General features: G+C 43.1%; 1 protein-coding gene across 3 annotated transcripts in view; it reads left to right on the top strand.

Annotated features, from left to right (window-relative positions):
* The window catches only part of MEGF10 (multiple EGF like domains 10), a 112,317-nt gene that overhangs the window by 79,920 nt on the left and 16,391 nt on the right, over positions 1–16,006 (top strand). For 2 of the 3 annotated variants that reach the window (XM_056848323.1, XM_056848321.1), the window contains exons 15-18: positions 2,638–2,766; positions 6,599–6,727; positions 14,124–14,252; positions 15,495–15,623. In XM_056848323.1, the coding sequence (XP_056704301.1) occupies positions 2,638–2,766; positions 6,599–6,727; positions 14,124–14,252; positions 15,495–15,623 (516 nt within the window). The remainder of the gene's footprint in view (positions 1–2,637; positions 2,767–6,598; positions 6,728–14,123; positions 14,253–15,494; positions 15,624–16,006) is intronic. The other variant, XM_056848322.1, reaches the window with a different exon arrangement.

The following is a 16,006-nucleotide window of genomic DNA, read 5'->3' as shown; positions in this document are numbered from 1 at the left end:
CTCCTTAAATGTCACCGTTTAGCTTCATGTTGAAACTCTTGCAGAGAATTCTGGTTAACCAGAAGGTATGTTTGTCACATGTGAGATGAATCTTTTCTTAATTGTATAATCTCCAGAGCACTAAATAATAATCTGCAACAGTATTTTTTAAAATATGGATTTAAAAATAAAAACATGCTTTAAAAAGTTTAACATGTATATTTGAGCATTTTACAGTACATTCCTGAACTTTAAGGGCAAAAGCCCTTAGGAGGCCAGGAAGGTGCTGCACCAGCATTGGGGCCCTCCACACCGGTGTCTGGGCTATTTATGCCGGCGTTAGTGGCTCCAGCACTGGCATGGAGGTCTGGCCACCGCCGTAGCAGCGCCGCCCCAGAACAGTGGCGGGGCTTTCTGCCGGCGTCCCACCGGTGTAAAGGCCCTTGCCGGCGTTCCGAGGGGCGTTCCAGGGGGAGGAGCTGCCGTAGGCAACATCCTGTTCCTTTTCAGCCCCGGATGCCAGTGCCAAAATGTTGTTGCTGCACCTGCTTTTCTGCAGGCTCAGCCTCACTATTCTCTATGGGAAAAGGCGGTTAAAGGCTTTTTTTGTGCTTTCGCCGTGCGGTGTGGCGTCGCCTCCTCCCCGCACACTGAAAGCTCAGGAATGGGCTGTCTCTCTATTAGCTACCAAGACCATGTCCCACTGGTCTGTGAATGTGGCCATTTGTCTGCCACTCTCTGAGTCACTTTGCAGACCTGTGGTGGGAAAATAATGAAAGCTGACATCACTTCAGAGAAATTCTCCCTCAAAATCTGTGCCCTTTAAGACTCACAGAGGATAGAATTACAAGAGTACTGTCTAGGTATTCAGAGATAACTCCAGACCTGTCAATCTTCTCTCAACTATTTACATTATTAGAGCCTCCAGTTACATAAGCAGGTGGCAGTGGGGGCCAGAAGTGCCTTCTACCAGCTTTGGCTGTTGCTCTAGCTGTGGCTTTCCTTGGTATAAAAAAAAATCTTGCCACTCTGGTGTGTGCCTTGGTAACATTGGTTAGATTACTGCAATGCACTCTATATGGTGCTGCCCTTGAAAAATGGCTGGAAACTTCAGTTGGTACAGAATGGTGTGGTGAGAATGCTGACCAGAGTGGGTCATAGGGACCATATCACTCCAGTCTTGTTCCATCTACACTGACACTGATTTTGCTTCCAGGCCCAATTCATGATGCTGTTATTGACCTTTAAAACTCTATATGGCAGGGACCAGCATACCTTAAGGACCGTGTATTCCCATATGAATCTACACAACTGTTACGGTAAACTTTGGGTGCCCTGCTTTAGGTGCTCCCATCATCAGAAGCTAGATAGGTGACAACCTGAGAAACAGCCTTCTCTGCCATGGCACCAAAATTGTGCCTTCCCAGGGAACCCTGTCATTGTATTCTGCCCATGGGTGAAGACTTTTTTGTTTCATTTGGTGCTCCTTACTGATTCTCCTTCCTGTTTATGTTTTAACTCCTGCTTTATGTGTGTGGTTTTAAAGTTGATTTTAATGTCTTTTGTGCTATTTGTTGTCTTGAAGGCCTTAAGTGGAATCAAAATGTTTTACACCAATTAAATAAATATTCCATCCCAATCTGCAACAAATCTATGAATCAAAAGGATCAATTTAAAAATTGCTCAGTATCCAAGACAGCCTACTAACAACAACTGAGACATAAACCACTACAGAAAATTTTCTGAGACAGGAGAATCTCTCCTGCCCCAAGTTCCCAATTTCACTTTACTGTCTTGCTTGATGCTTGGTCCCTTCTGTAGTATTCATATTTAACCAGCACAGAGTTAGAAATGTGCTGGTAGATGAGTGAGAAACAATTATACTTGGATGACCTTGGGCAACGGGGCAATGATTGTAGAAGCAGGTAATGGAAATAAAGAATGATTTTTGGCAGAGAGAGATTATTTTTTTTAAAAAGGAGTACAACTGCTGCTCGTACATGTCCAGTATAAAAGCTGAATATTGTGGAAGACTTGGGACCATAGGCTGCATTATAATAAAACAATATCCAAAATCTTTTCATTATTCAAGGGTGTGCCTGCCCATAGGTCAGTTAGATGTCCACAGTAATGTTACCATAAGAACGTGCTATAGCTGAGAAAGGCTCAAGGGGAAGGGAAGGATGTATGGAAAGAGGCAAGGGCTTGATATGGGGCAAATTAGACTGGCATCTAAAGAAAAGCATGCTGGTGGAAGGAGATTACCTCAGAAAGGAACTGAGCAGGAAGCACGGGGAGAGAAAGTGAAGGTGTGGCATGATCAGCCAAGGGGCTTAATAAAGAAGGAAGAAAAAGAAGTGGAGTCTGAAGGGACAGGAAAGGACCATTTGAAACAGTGTGCAAAGGAAAGGAGGCCAAGGGATGGGACAAGCAAGGTATAGAGGAAAGAGAGCTAGAATAAAGCCAACTAGGAACAAGGAAGGGAAGCTACCCTTCTGCCATCAAGTGTTGTCATGACCATGTTCCCATCATTGAGTGGGCATTTCCTAAATCTAACAATATTTTAAGTGAAACAAAAAAGAAACAAAACTGAGCAAGTTCTAAGAATGCAAAACTGATGAATGCAAAACTGATGAATCCAACATTTGATTTTTGCAGTCTGTCCCAGTGGCAGATTTGGGAAGAACTGTGTGGGAATTTGCACATGTACCAATAATGGAACTTGTAATCCAATTGATCGGTCTTGTCAGTGTTACCCCGGCTGGATTGGTAGTGACTGTTCTCAGCGTAAGTACCTGTATTTACTTGGTTCAGATTTCTTAATAAAGTAATCATGGTTTAGTTTTCTTTATTTTTTTCCCTAGACAGTAAAGACAATTTTTTTAACAAAGTGAAAAAACTACGGCTACTTGTTACTAGTTCACATACAGCATTGGGAAATATCTACCATATAGTTCATAGAATCACTGAATCATAGAGTTGGAAGGGGACACCAGGGTCATCTAGTCCAACCCCCTGCATAATGCAGGAAATTCAACACTACCTCCCCCCCCCCACACCCCCAGTGACCCATACTCCATGCCAGAAGATGGGCAATATGCCCTCCCTCTCATGATCTGCCTAAGGTTATAGAATCAGCACTGCTGACAGTTTTTGGATAGCACAAGCGCTGCAGGAAAATTCAGACTTCATAAATTAGCCACTTGTATATCTTCCACAATAGAGCATTAAATTGGATTCTAATTATTATTGTGTTTTTTGTTGGATGTTAAGAACAAATGCCTTCCTACTTTTTTTTATAGATGTGGCATGCCATCCTTAAATTGAGAAATGAGTGGCAGTGGTTATAACTGAATGCACTCTCAGAATCTGTCAGAACACTAAACACAAAGTAATTCTGTCAACTTTGCACATGGATTTCTGTATTTCGTTAGATTACTCTGCAAAGGTTCACTAAATGAATCCAGGCTTGCCTTACCGAAGACATTGCCTTAAGTGGTAGAGTGGCTGAGTCCTGTTCACGAGCTTTGCACAATGAGCATGGATTTCCTACTGTGCTTTAACAGTCTGAATGAATCAGGTGCCAGTAGAATTAAATAGATATGTGACTAGGTGGCAGCTGCAAGCTTTTGAGAGCTCAGCCTCAACTACTGTTCTATGCATAGCTTTGGCACAGTTTGCATGAGTTTTAGACAGAACTGAGGGTGAATAAAATCTGTTGCCATGGAACTCCTTGTAACGTGGCTCATTGGTTCACATAACTTGTGGATTTACCAGCACAGGTTAACTGGCTGAGTCCTAGTGCTGGGCAACATCTGGATTATTCAGAAAACTTTAAACATGGTTTTCATAATCTATATTACCTATAACTAGTTTTGTTCACTTTTTAAATTATAGAGGTTTATGTATGACTGCAGTAGTGCTGGATTTTCATGTTGTTTATTAGGATTGTGTTATAAAAGATCTCATATAACCTGCAATTTAAACATTTTTTTTTTAAAAAAAGACACATTATAATTGATCGGTCAAAATGTCTTTTACAGATTATTTTAATGTTTACTTTTATAAATTTATGCTTTGTCGTTGCTTCTTAAGAATTTTTTAATTGAAACCTTTTGGGATTTTTAAATTTGAATTCTAGGATTCCTTGAAACTTGCCCATCTTGCTTTGTTTCTGAAGCCCTTATTTGTTCCTTATTAGATAATGATTCTTTTTTTGTTGCTTATGGACAATTTGATATGGGGCAATAAGAAAAAAAAAGGACAGTGGAATGAAGAGGAGAGGTCTGTTAAGGCTGACCTTTAGCCCAGGAAAAGGAATTACACTAGACTTGTGTAAAGGCTTTCAGTTCTTGTAGAAAAAAAGTGACCCCATCACTTAAAATTACTTCAGTGTGACCCTCGTGAAGCCTCTTAAAGATTTTTGTGCATGTGAACTGACAGTCTCTTTTCTGTCTAAATCACCAGCCCTTCCTCACATTTTTGTATAATAAACTTGTCACTGAAAATTTTAAATGTAGAAAAAAAGAATCTGATCCAAATTATCAGTTAAGTGTTCTTAATAAATTGGCTGATAAAACTAAAGCTGCTCAATCACTGAGATAACACAGTAGTCCTCAGATCTGTACCAATCACATCTCAAAACACAACAGTGCATGTTGCTTTGCTGTTCTATAAATAATGAGTTATGACATGGAAAGTGTTATTGATTGGTACATTGATGAAAACAAAGACGAGTCCTTAGGCTACATCTGTGTTCCTATCCTCATAATGAAGTTCATAATGAAGGCCTTTTGCACACTAAAAATCTGCCACTGTGTAATATAGCCCATGATCTCCATGGTAGGAGATGGTCCCAGTGCATGAAATAATATAGTTTGATACTTACAGTCCATATACCTGTGAGAATAAAAGGGGAGTTTCCATGTCCTTTCATTGTACAGTAGGAAAACTGGGTCTGCAGATTTGCCCTTTAAAGCAGATCTTTGGACAGCTGTTCAAGAACCAGCTTTGAATCCTGTGTTGTAGACCCTGCAGTCTATATTGCCTCCATGTTCAGTCTGCAGTAGTCTGTCAGCTGATGTCACTTGGCTAGATGATGGCCTTTGTTTGCCATCACATGATATGTCATATGAACATTACTGACGTTCTGCATACTCACAAACTTCCTTTGTGGGGTTTTCTTTAACTCTTATACTAGTAGCAAAGTATCATTAATGGAACATGGGAACCCACCATTCTGACTCATTTATTCATGGTATATGAACATTTTTAAGGCCTTGGTTCTCAGTATTCCATGTGAAATATATTCATGCATATGAAATATATCCATGCATTCAATGGAACTAGTGTGTGCAGTGGTTAGAGTGCTTGACTAGGCTCTGGGAGATCTGGTCCCAAATCCCCACAGTTCCTCGAAGCTTATTGGGTGACCTTGCACCAGTCACTCACCCTCTGCCAAATATATGTACCTAATAGGGTTGTTCTGAGGGCAGAATGGGAAAGGGAGAACCATGTACAGGCCCTGAGCTCCTTAGATTAAGAATGAGATCAAAATAATCCAAAAGGAGATTTTGAAAGGGTATGCAGTGTTCATTTTCAGTGTCTGTAAATCAAATGCAAAACTTTCAACAACTACTACACATAACATGAAACAAAAAGTTCCACAGAGGTTCTTTCAAAATCATGTGTAGATTATCTGAGGGTCATGCTGAGCCAAGCACAGTGCTTTGACCATGACATTTCAGGAGATTAAAAACAGGAACTTCTCAGTATTTTACTTGCACAGAGCTGTTTTCCAAAAATTGTACATGTAGGCTGCAATCCTGAAAACATTATCCTGGGAGTAAGCCCAACTGATTAAAACGAGACTTAATTTCAAGTAGACTTGCTTAGAATTGATGACATGATTTCATGTCTTAATGAGTAAATCAGCATGAATACAGTTTGTATGCATGGAAAATAAGAAAATATTGTTTTAAAATTGCAGCCATTTACATCAGTGGAGACAAAGCTGAATATAGCCAATGGTGAAACAGAATGTTTACATCTTCTTGATGTAAGCAGCAGAATCCACAGTGACAGTTATTGATTTATTTATTTAGAGAATTTGTATGCTGCCTCTCCAGAACCTGCTTCAGGCAGCTCACAATTGAAACAATCAAATACCAACATGCAAATAAAAACAAGACAAAACCAAAAAAACAGATCAATAAAAACATGCTAGGTTATAAAAGCAGCATAAAACAAACAGAGCAGTCTAAAACGATACTGATAAAATAGTCTTTAGGCTCTGAGCAGATCACAAAACAGCTAAAAAACATAACACCCCTTAATTTAAAGCCTGAGCACATGAAGGAATGTAAGGTAGGTGCCAGGTGAGCCTCCAGGACGAAGTGCCACCACTGAAGAATCCCTGCCTCTGGTCGCCACAAGGGCCCAGAGGGCAGGGCTCAAGAAGACAATCTGAACTGGTGGGCTGGATTTAATATCGCAAAACTGTAATGACTGTACTTTAAAACAAGCAATGAGTATTATTTACGTGTCACACAGATATGAGTTGTAGAGTTCTATAAAGCTGTATCAAATATAACTGTCTGGTTTCTTTGGATTGTTTCAGCTTGCCCTCCTTCCCATTGGGGTCCCAACTGTATCCATACCTGCAATTGCCACAATGGAGCTCGGTGTAGTGCCTATGACGGGGAATGCAAATGTACACCAGGGTGGACTGGTCTCTACTGTACCCAGAGTGAGTCCTCCCTAATACTTACTTGTACAGCTGTGTGCTGAAAATAGTAGAATAAAACTTGTAATAGAGGAACTGCTGCTGATAGTCACAGGAGAAAAGTACATTTATTTTAATACATTCATCATCCTTATTTGGTTAATAGAACCAGAGTAGGGGAACCTCTGTCTCTGTCCCAAGAGCTCCATCCTGAATGTGGGTGAAGATTGCACAGTTCTTGTGAAGACAAAAAAAAGGGGGGGGGACCAGTTCCAGATCAGCCACCACATTCAATCTGATGCCTCTGTTGTAGCCATCATGTAGAAACCACAGGAAAAGCTTTCACATGTCCATGGCTCTCTGCAGTAATGATAACATTAGAAAGCTGCTCATATTGATTATCCCAGTTGTATGAAAAGTTTCATACCATTGTCAGTAGAAATGGGTAGTGCTGGCATGTAACTCAAAACAGATGTGTAATCTACACAGCGAGTAACTCCTATGAAAATCTACTACCTCAGAAGAAATGCATACTAGAGTGCATTGGAAGCTCTGAATCTATTGGAGTGGGCCTCTCTTGAAAACAACAACCACCACCCTTAGCGACACAAGATCTTACAATAGCAAACTATGCAGACTATGCAGATTTTAACTCTTTTGCACTGTGTAAATTGTTTTTTCAATTATAAAAGTTAAATAACTACTTAAAATCCCATTTTTAACCTGAAATGTTTTTAGTGATGAAGGGTTTAAGAAAATAACCAAAGCAGTGAAGGCTGTAATGAACGAATAAACATTGGCAACCTCATTCTATTGATAAATGTCACATTATTCGATGTGTTCTTTATCACACCCACTGGGTTAATTAATTAACTGATCATTACATGTACTGGACTGGCAATTTCCTTGTAGTCAGCTCTTGTACATTACTCGGATTGACCCAAAAAACAGTACCACTACAATTTTTGCATAAGATCATTATGGCCAACCTAAAAACAAAAACCAAGGCTTCTCTTTTCAAACAACTAATGCCAGGAAGTAGTACATGTATTAGAGGGATGTTCTGATCTGGTCATCCATCAACTTTCAAGGTTCTTTTCTTCCCTGATCCGGAATAATAATCTCTTTACATGTCATAAGACTTTTTTCAGATGGAAATGGAATCTTCGTGTGGTGCCAAGTCACAATGTGTTATGCTTCAGGATCTTCTACAGATAATCTGTGTCCAAAGATCCATTCATTATTAACAAGCCTTCTCTTCTGAGGCTAGGGCATCTTGAAGCTGTGGGTGTTTACCGATGCTCTCCGGGGAGGCAGGACCAAATCTTATTGGCTGTCTCCTCTAGGCGGGAAACAGCCCTGAGCTTCCCACTTTCCGTCCTGCCTTTGAGGGGAGAGCAGTGTCTCTGCACAGTTCGTTACTGACTGTTATCTAATCTATTCTATTCTACTCTAAAATCTATTTTTTCTTACTTGCTGTAATTTCCTAGTGTCCTTCTGACCTTTGCTTCCAGCCTTTGTCTTCAACTCTCTGTCTGTTCCCGATATTCCCCCCCCTCCTTCCTTCGGGTGTGGTGGTGAAATGGCGGACGGGAATCAGGCGAGGGAGGACGATCTCCTTTCTGTGGGAGATTGCGAGAGTGGGCTGGTCCAATCCGCCCGGGTGACCGCGGAGGTGTCCAATGGCCGTCATCACTGTCCTTCGGACAGTAAAAGCCCGCAAGACCTCTATAAGTCGGGCGAGGAGGCGGCGACGGTGCACGGCAAGGCGGCAGCGGCCGGCAAGGTAAAAAAGGCGCGAAAGTCGGCGCCGTCGCTGGGAGGTGCCAAAAAGAAAAAGTTGACTTTTAAAACGGGCAGCAGTAAATCTAGCAGCAATAAGGGGAAGGTAAAGCGCGATCATTCCGCAGCCCCCTTATTCCCCCCGCAGCCTCCTTTGCCCATAATTTCGGCCCCTTCCCTAGGACTAGACTCGGCTTCTGGACCCAGCAGTAGCACGATAAGGGAGGAGGCGGCCATTTTGAATCCCACTCTCCCGTGCCAGTCGGGAGTTGGTAACCCTGCTACCCTGGAACAGGTTTCTGCCATGTTTAATATTGCTTTAGAAAGACAATGGCAGATGATGCAGGCTATGATACCCTCCTTCCAATACCCTAACGCAGGGCAACAGGAGAGGTCTGTGGGCAGCCATTCCTCCACTCAGGCTTCCAGGAGGATTGAAGAGAGGGAACCTGAGTCTGTTCAGAGGGGTCTCAAGCCATGGCCCACAAAAGCAGCCATGAAAGCTCAACCCACTATGGTTCAGGAAACACGGCCGGGACCCTCTTCATATCCTCTTGATTCTGACTACTCGGGATCAGAGGAGGGAGAGGTTGATTCCGAAGAAGAATTTACTGTCACTGAGGAACAACAGCCTAGACTGTTTGCCTCAGAGGATTTTCAAGAGTTGCTAGCCAGAGCCTTGGTGGCTCTTGATCTTAATGAGGAGATTGACTCTGCGGAGGAGCCTCAGCCCAAATTAAAGAGGGGAGTTAAAGAGTGCTTCCCAAGGACTCAGACTCAAAATAACCTAGTCCCTTTTCCTGAGTTTTTCCAAAAGGCTGTAAAATCTGAGTGGGAGAATCCTACATCTAATAGGCAGTTTCCAGCTAATTTGCGTAAGCTCTATAAGCTTGCTCCTCATGCCATGGAACTTTTAAAAGTTCCAGTGGTAGAAGCCCCAGTAGTAGACGTTCAGAACCCTAGTCTAGTTTCTGAGGACGGGGCTGGTTCCATCAGAGATCATCTAGACAAGAAAGCTGAGTTCCTTACCCGTAAGCTACATGAGGTTGCAGCACTCTCCATACAAGCTAGTGCCACCACCTCTATTTTTGCCAGGGCATCCACCATATGGATGAGGAAACTTGTTCAATTAATTCCCTTATGGCTGACGCATCTTTGGATGCAATGTCTTTTTCCGCCAGATCCATAGCCTCCATCTCCGCTGTCAGGAGAGCTTTGTGGCTTAGACCATGGCAGTCGGACTTCCGTTATAAGGCGATTCTAATGGCCTACCCTCTTCAAGGGGGTCGGCTGTTCGGGGAAAAATTGGATAACATATTAATAGAAACCAGGGATAAGAAGAAGGCTCTTCCCAGACAAGTTAGGAAGGACAACAGAGGCCCATCTTATCCTTCCTTTCGTCCCTATAGGCCAGCCCCCAGATATCGATCCGAATACAGAAGGGGCTCATGGTCTAACAGGGGCTCCTTTCGCAGAGGGGGAAAGTTCCAAAAGCAGAGTCAGTTTAGGTCTGACAAGGGAGATAAGTTCTCCAAAACCAACCCCCAGTGACGCCATACCACTACAGGTGGGGGGGAGGCTACAGCATTTTCTACCCAGATGGTTAGCCTCAAACCCGGACAGATGGGTACTAAAGATCATTTCAACCGGGTACCTTATAGAATTCTTCAGGAACCCCTCAGATCGGTTTATCCAATCACCATTGGCTCTAAAAAGGGGAAAATATGTAAGGACCATGAGAGCCATACAACACCTCTACACCATAAAGGCCATAGAACAGGTACCACCAGAGGAGGTCGGTCGGGGAGTATATTCAATTTTTTTCACAGTCCCGAAACGCAACGGGGACTGGAGGGCTATTTTAAATCTAAAATACATCAACAGACGAGTAGCCCCAAAACATTTCCGCATAGAAACTCTCCGATCTACAGTGGAGTCCCTTACACCGGACACATACATGACCTCTCTCGACCTCACAGAGGCATATTTACATATTCCAATAGACCCAACTCACAGGAAATTTCTTCGTTTCGCACATGCAGGCCGTCACTATCAATTCAGAGCCCTCCCCTTTGGGTTGACCTCTGCTCCACGAATTTTTACCGAAGTCTTAGTCACAGTCATAGCCACGCTGAGACAAGAGGGAGTCCAGGTACACCCGTACCTGGACAACATCCTCATCTGTGCCCACTCTTACAACCAGTCTCTTCAACACACACACAGAGTCATTCAGGTTCTGGAGGAACACGGTTATTTGGTGAACAGACTCAAAAGCTCTTTGACTCCATCCAAGACGATGTTACACTTGGGGGTAATCATAAATTCGTCCACAAACACCATATCCTTGTCACAGGAAAGAAGGGAGAAAATTTCCAAGTTAGCCAGGATCACCGCACGCACCAAATCGGCCCGCCTCATGCTCCTGGCGAAGTTGATGGGGTTAATGGTATCCTGTATAGGAATAGTACCGTGGGCACGTTTCCACTCCAGACCCCTGCAGTGGCTATTACGACCATATCAAGGTGACATAACTCACAAGATAGACAGACCGATCCTGTTATCGCAAAAGGTGAAACTCAGCTTAGCCTGGTGGCACAGCCCTGCCAACCTTGGACACTCCACTCAATATTTGCACGAGGAACCAACCCAGATTTTCACGGATGCAAGTCTGGAGGGGTGGGGTGCCACATTGGAGAACCAGACAGCTCAAGGGCGTTGGTCCTGCCAGGACAAAAGATCTCATATCAACTTACTGGAGATCAGAGCAGTCAAGCTGGCGTTGTATCACTTCCAGTCAAAACTAGTCGACCGTCATATTCTTATAAGAACGGACAATGTGGCCACGAAGGCCCATTTAAACAAACAAGGGGGATCAAAGTCTTCGACCCTCCACAAGGAAACAGAACAGATTTTCCTTTGGGCTCAGAACAACGTCAAGTCCATCAGAGCAGAACATATAAAGGGAACATTAAATGTACAAGCAGACTGGTTGAGCCGCCAGACCTTGGACGAGGGCGAATGGTCTCTCTCGCAGGAGACCTTCCAGATCATTTGCCTCAAATTCGGAACTCCAGTGTTGGACTTGTTCGCGTCAGCAACAAATGCCAAGCTCCCGAGATTCGGGTCCAGGTTCTTCCATCCAAAAGCGGAAGTGATAGACTCCCTCCTGAGCCCTTGGCCCAAGGGATTGCTGTATGCATTCCCACTGCTTCCTATTCTCCCAAAAGTTCTACGGAAGATAGTACACGAGAGGGCCAGGGTTCTTCTAGTGGCTCCCTATTGGCCTCGAAGACCGTGGTTCGTTACACTGAAACAGCTATCCATACAGGAACCGTGGAGAATTCCTCAGGAACGGGCTTCGTTACAACAAGGACCTGTCTTTCACCAAGACCCCCTATGGTTTTGTTTAACCGTGTGGAACTTGAACGGGAACGCCTTTTGAAGTGTGGTTACTCATCTAGAGTTGTAGATACCATCATTGAAGCTAGAAGACCGGCGACTAGGCGCATATACAACACCTCTTGGAAGGCCTTTGTGCGGTGGTGCCAGAGAAAAAAGGTGGATCCACTCGCTCCCGACGTTGGACAGCTCCTGGATTTTCTGCAGGATGGGGTACAGATGTGGCTCTCTGCAGCCACCCTAAGACGACAAATCGCTGCTATTTCAACCGTCATCCCAACGATTGGAGGTCTACCCACATCTAGACATCGAGACGTGGTGGCGTTTCTAAAAGGTGTTAACCAGTTGAGTCCTCCCGTCGTGCATCGTTTCCCGACATGGAACCTTAACTTAGTTCTGAAGGCACTTACAAGGGCACCATTTGAACCACTGGGGACGGTCCCGTTAAAATACCTAAGATTAAAGGTCTTGTTTTTAACGGCCATCACTTCGGCCCGTAGGGTGTCCGAGTTGAGAGCTCTTTCCATCAGAGAAGGCCTATGCATCTTTCATAAGGATAGGGTTGTTCGACCAGATCCTACATTCTTACCGAAAGTGAATTCGTCTTTTCACAGAACACAAGAGATCAATTTGCCATCGTTCTGTCCTAAACCTTCACGTCAGAAAGAACATCAGTGGCATACCCTAGACTTACACAGAGCCCTGCGGATTTTCATAAGAAGAACCGCGGAGTTTAGGAAGTCGGACTCTATGTTTATAGCAATTTCTAATCCCAACAAGGGCCAAAAGATGTCGGCTGCTTCTATAAGTTACACCCTGAAGCTATGCATCACAGAGGCATACAAAGCACGTGGTAAGACTGTTCCAAGCGGTATCACCGCTCACTCTTTGCGTAGTGCCGCCACCACGGCGGCCTTTGATAAACAAGCACCAGTAGACGAGATATGTAGGGCCGCAACGTGGTCTAACGTCTCTACATTTATAAAACACTACAGGATTAACATGGTCGTCAGCCCATGCGGCTTTCGGGCGTAGAGTGTTACAGCATGTAGTGGAATAATCAGTTTTCCTTACCCACCCGGGTCGAAGCTCTTGCAAGTCCCACAGCTTCAAGATGCCCTAGCCTCAGAAGATAACGGAGCCTTGATTCCTTACCGTGAAGGCTCCTTCTGTTCTGAGGCGACGGGCATCTTGCCCACCCGGTAAAACATGGGACATACAATTCACTACATTCATGGCCACTACATACTCGTGCACACATGGAAATTCCTTAGATAAATGTATCATTTAACTGATAGTTTAGTAGATTTACTGGGTTGACAAACATAGTTATGGGAAGTTTTTTACAGTTCTCCAGGTTCTGTCTTCCTTGTTTTAACCAATTTCTATTTATATTTGTTTAACTTGTTGGAAGTTTTTCCTCTATTCTTTTCTTGGAGTTTTTTCCTGCTTCGGGCTTGGCAAGTCTGAAAGTGGGAAGCTCAGGGCTGTTTCCCGCCTAGAGGAGACAGCCAATAAGATTTTGTCCTGCCTCCCCGGAGAGCATCGGTAAACACCCACAGCTTCAAGATGCCCGTCGCCTCAGAACAGAAGGAGCCTTCACGGTAAGGAATCAAGGCTCCGTTCCCTGTCTTCAACGCAGAGTACCCCAACTCTTTTTGCTTGATTTTTTTCTTTAAATTTCACTACTTGCCTTAGTCTTACCACTTACCAAAGAAAAACATAACAATGTTTTTCTTTGGTAAGTGGTGGGTGGGACAACTGGAAGCCAACTGTGAGCTGTTCCCTGCATGGCCCTCTTTTACGCAGGGAAGCCAGACCTTAGTGAAAACACCCCAGGTCTAGCTTCCTGGCTGGCACACCCCCTTGGATAAACGGGCCTGATTGGCCCATTGAAACCAGAGGCCCCCAGCAACAGCTGCCCCTGTGGAGACGCACGTGGCCCCGGCCTGAAGCGGCTCGCCTTCCTCTGCCGTGAGCCTCCTCCAACGGCTGCACTGGGCCCCGCACTGCCCGGACGACCCGCTCTGCGGGTGAGTCTGAGCCGTGCTTGTCTTCCATTAATATGACTGATTTCCCTCCTCCCTAATCTCCTTCAAATGTTATCGGGTTTCATATCATTTTGAATCTACAATTAAATTTGATTCTTATTTCAGTGATATGATTGATTACCACGTTATTAAAAATAACAATTTTTGACATAGATTGGGTTATCTTCTTTTTATTCTTTCTACTGCAGGATGTCCTTTGGGATTTTATGGAAAGGACTGTGCATTAATCTGCCAGTGCCAAAATGGAGCCGACTGTGATCACATCTCAGGGCAGTGTACATGTCGCACAGGATTCATGGGAAAACACTGTGAACAAAGTAAGCTGGAGGTTTGTTGCACACAGTGAAGAACAAATGCATAAAAGCATCAGATCGTTCACGTCTGGGACAGCTGCAGGATATACATTCACTCATGACTGACCTGTTGAAAGCAATGGGACTAAAATGTATAGTTAAATCCTTAGGTTCTGTAGTTTTCAATGGGATTAACAGAGCAAGCCTGAACACAATTACTTCCTTCTAATCCCATTCACTTCAGTGGATTTAGAAGGGTGCCGCTCTGTTTAGGATGGCAGTGTCACAACTAACTGTTGTTAGATTGTGCTCAAGATTTTAAAGCTAATAAATATGAGGAGCCTACCACTGAAGGTTAATACCAATATAATTTTAAATGTCGTATTATTTATTTGTTCTGAAATCTTTGATATGCTGTAAAGTAATAGAAAATAATACCTTTAAAAAAGATGCATATGGACATCACAAAAATATATAAAGTTACTAGACAAAAGACTGAACTTCAATCTGAGTATAATATATATACCCAAAAGTGTTGTTTTATAACATGTGTGAGGGAAACTGGAAAAAATATTCTTTTCTCTACAAGTTTCTCAGACTTCCTACATATAAATTTCTCACCAATTTACAGACAGGGTTTCAGCGGAACTTTGTAAGAACAGGGATGCCAACTTTGCCTGGTAGTGGATCACCTTTACTGTTTGCAAGCATATACTCTGATTAATCTCCATTTATGACAATATTTTAAACATACCCATTTGTGGCTAACATTCTATGGGCCTGGCAAGATGAAACATTGCCACCTGCTGGTGATAAATAAAATCTGCAAGGTTTCAGGTGGTGGTGTACGTAAAGAGTGAAATATTCGATAGTGACAAATCTTAAGAGATTTCAGTCCTACACATGCCAGAATTTCAAAGAGATGTATGCCAGATTTATATTAAAAAAGGCTATTTAAGGCATATATGTATCTTAAATAATATTTCAATGCAGGAACTTGTTAAATGGTATTTTAATGGTATCTATTGACCTGGATCTGGGAAGCTACAGAGCATTTAGGATTCCCATTGTTAAGTGCATAATTTCAGATTTCTCTGTGAATATCAATGTATTTTCTGACAATTTGAAAGTTTCAGTTCCACACAGAGTTTTGTTTTATTAGATTATGTTCACTGTTTGTAATATAGAGAATTTTCAGTTTACCAAGTGCATAGTAGAGTGGCTTGAAAGGCAAACTAGACATTTGTTGCATGTTATTTTGCACAGAGTGTCCCCAAGGGACATATGGCTATGGCTGCCGGCAAATATGTGATTGTCTGAACAACTCAACTTGTGACTACATCACAGGGACCTGTTACTGCAGTCCTGGGTGGAAAGGAGCGAGATGTGACCAAGGTAATATTTTCTGAACACAGCAAACTAAAACCAAACTTTGAATTGTTGATATGTAGGCAGGTATATAGCAAACATTTCAAAGAAGAGGGAATTAAAAACTATGCCCACTTTTAGCTATTCCAAATCTGGCATCAATACAGGGAAAGAGGAAAAAAATAGTTTCAGGGTGCCTTTGCTGATATGATCCATTTCACTATGATTTTGCAGCATACTAACAGCATTATTACCGTGCAGACCTAAGCAGAGCTGCTGCTGGTGGGGGTGGAAAGTGTCATCAAGTCACAGCCAGTAGGGTAGTGAAGGCATTAGACAAACAGAGGTAGTTTGCCATTGCCTGCATCTAGCAACCCTGACTTCCTTGGCGGTCTCCCATCCAAGTACTA

This window comes from Euleptes europaea, chromosome 4, assembly GCF_029931775.1.
Source record: "Euleptes europaea isolate rEulEur1 chromosome 4, rEulEur1.hap1, whole genome shotgun sequence".
Lineage (NCBI taxonomy): Eukaryota > Metazoa > Chordata > Lepidosauria > Squamata > Sphaerodactylidae > Euleptes > Euleptes europaea.
Note: the sequence above shows the minus strand (reverse complement) of the source record. Positions and strands in the feature narration are given on the sequence as shown.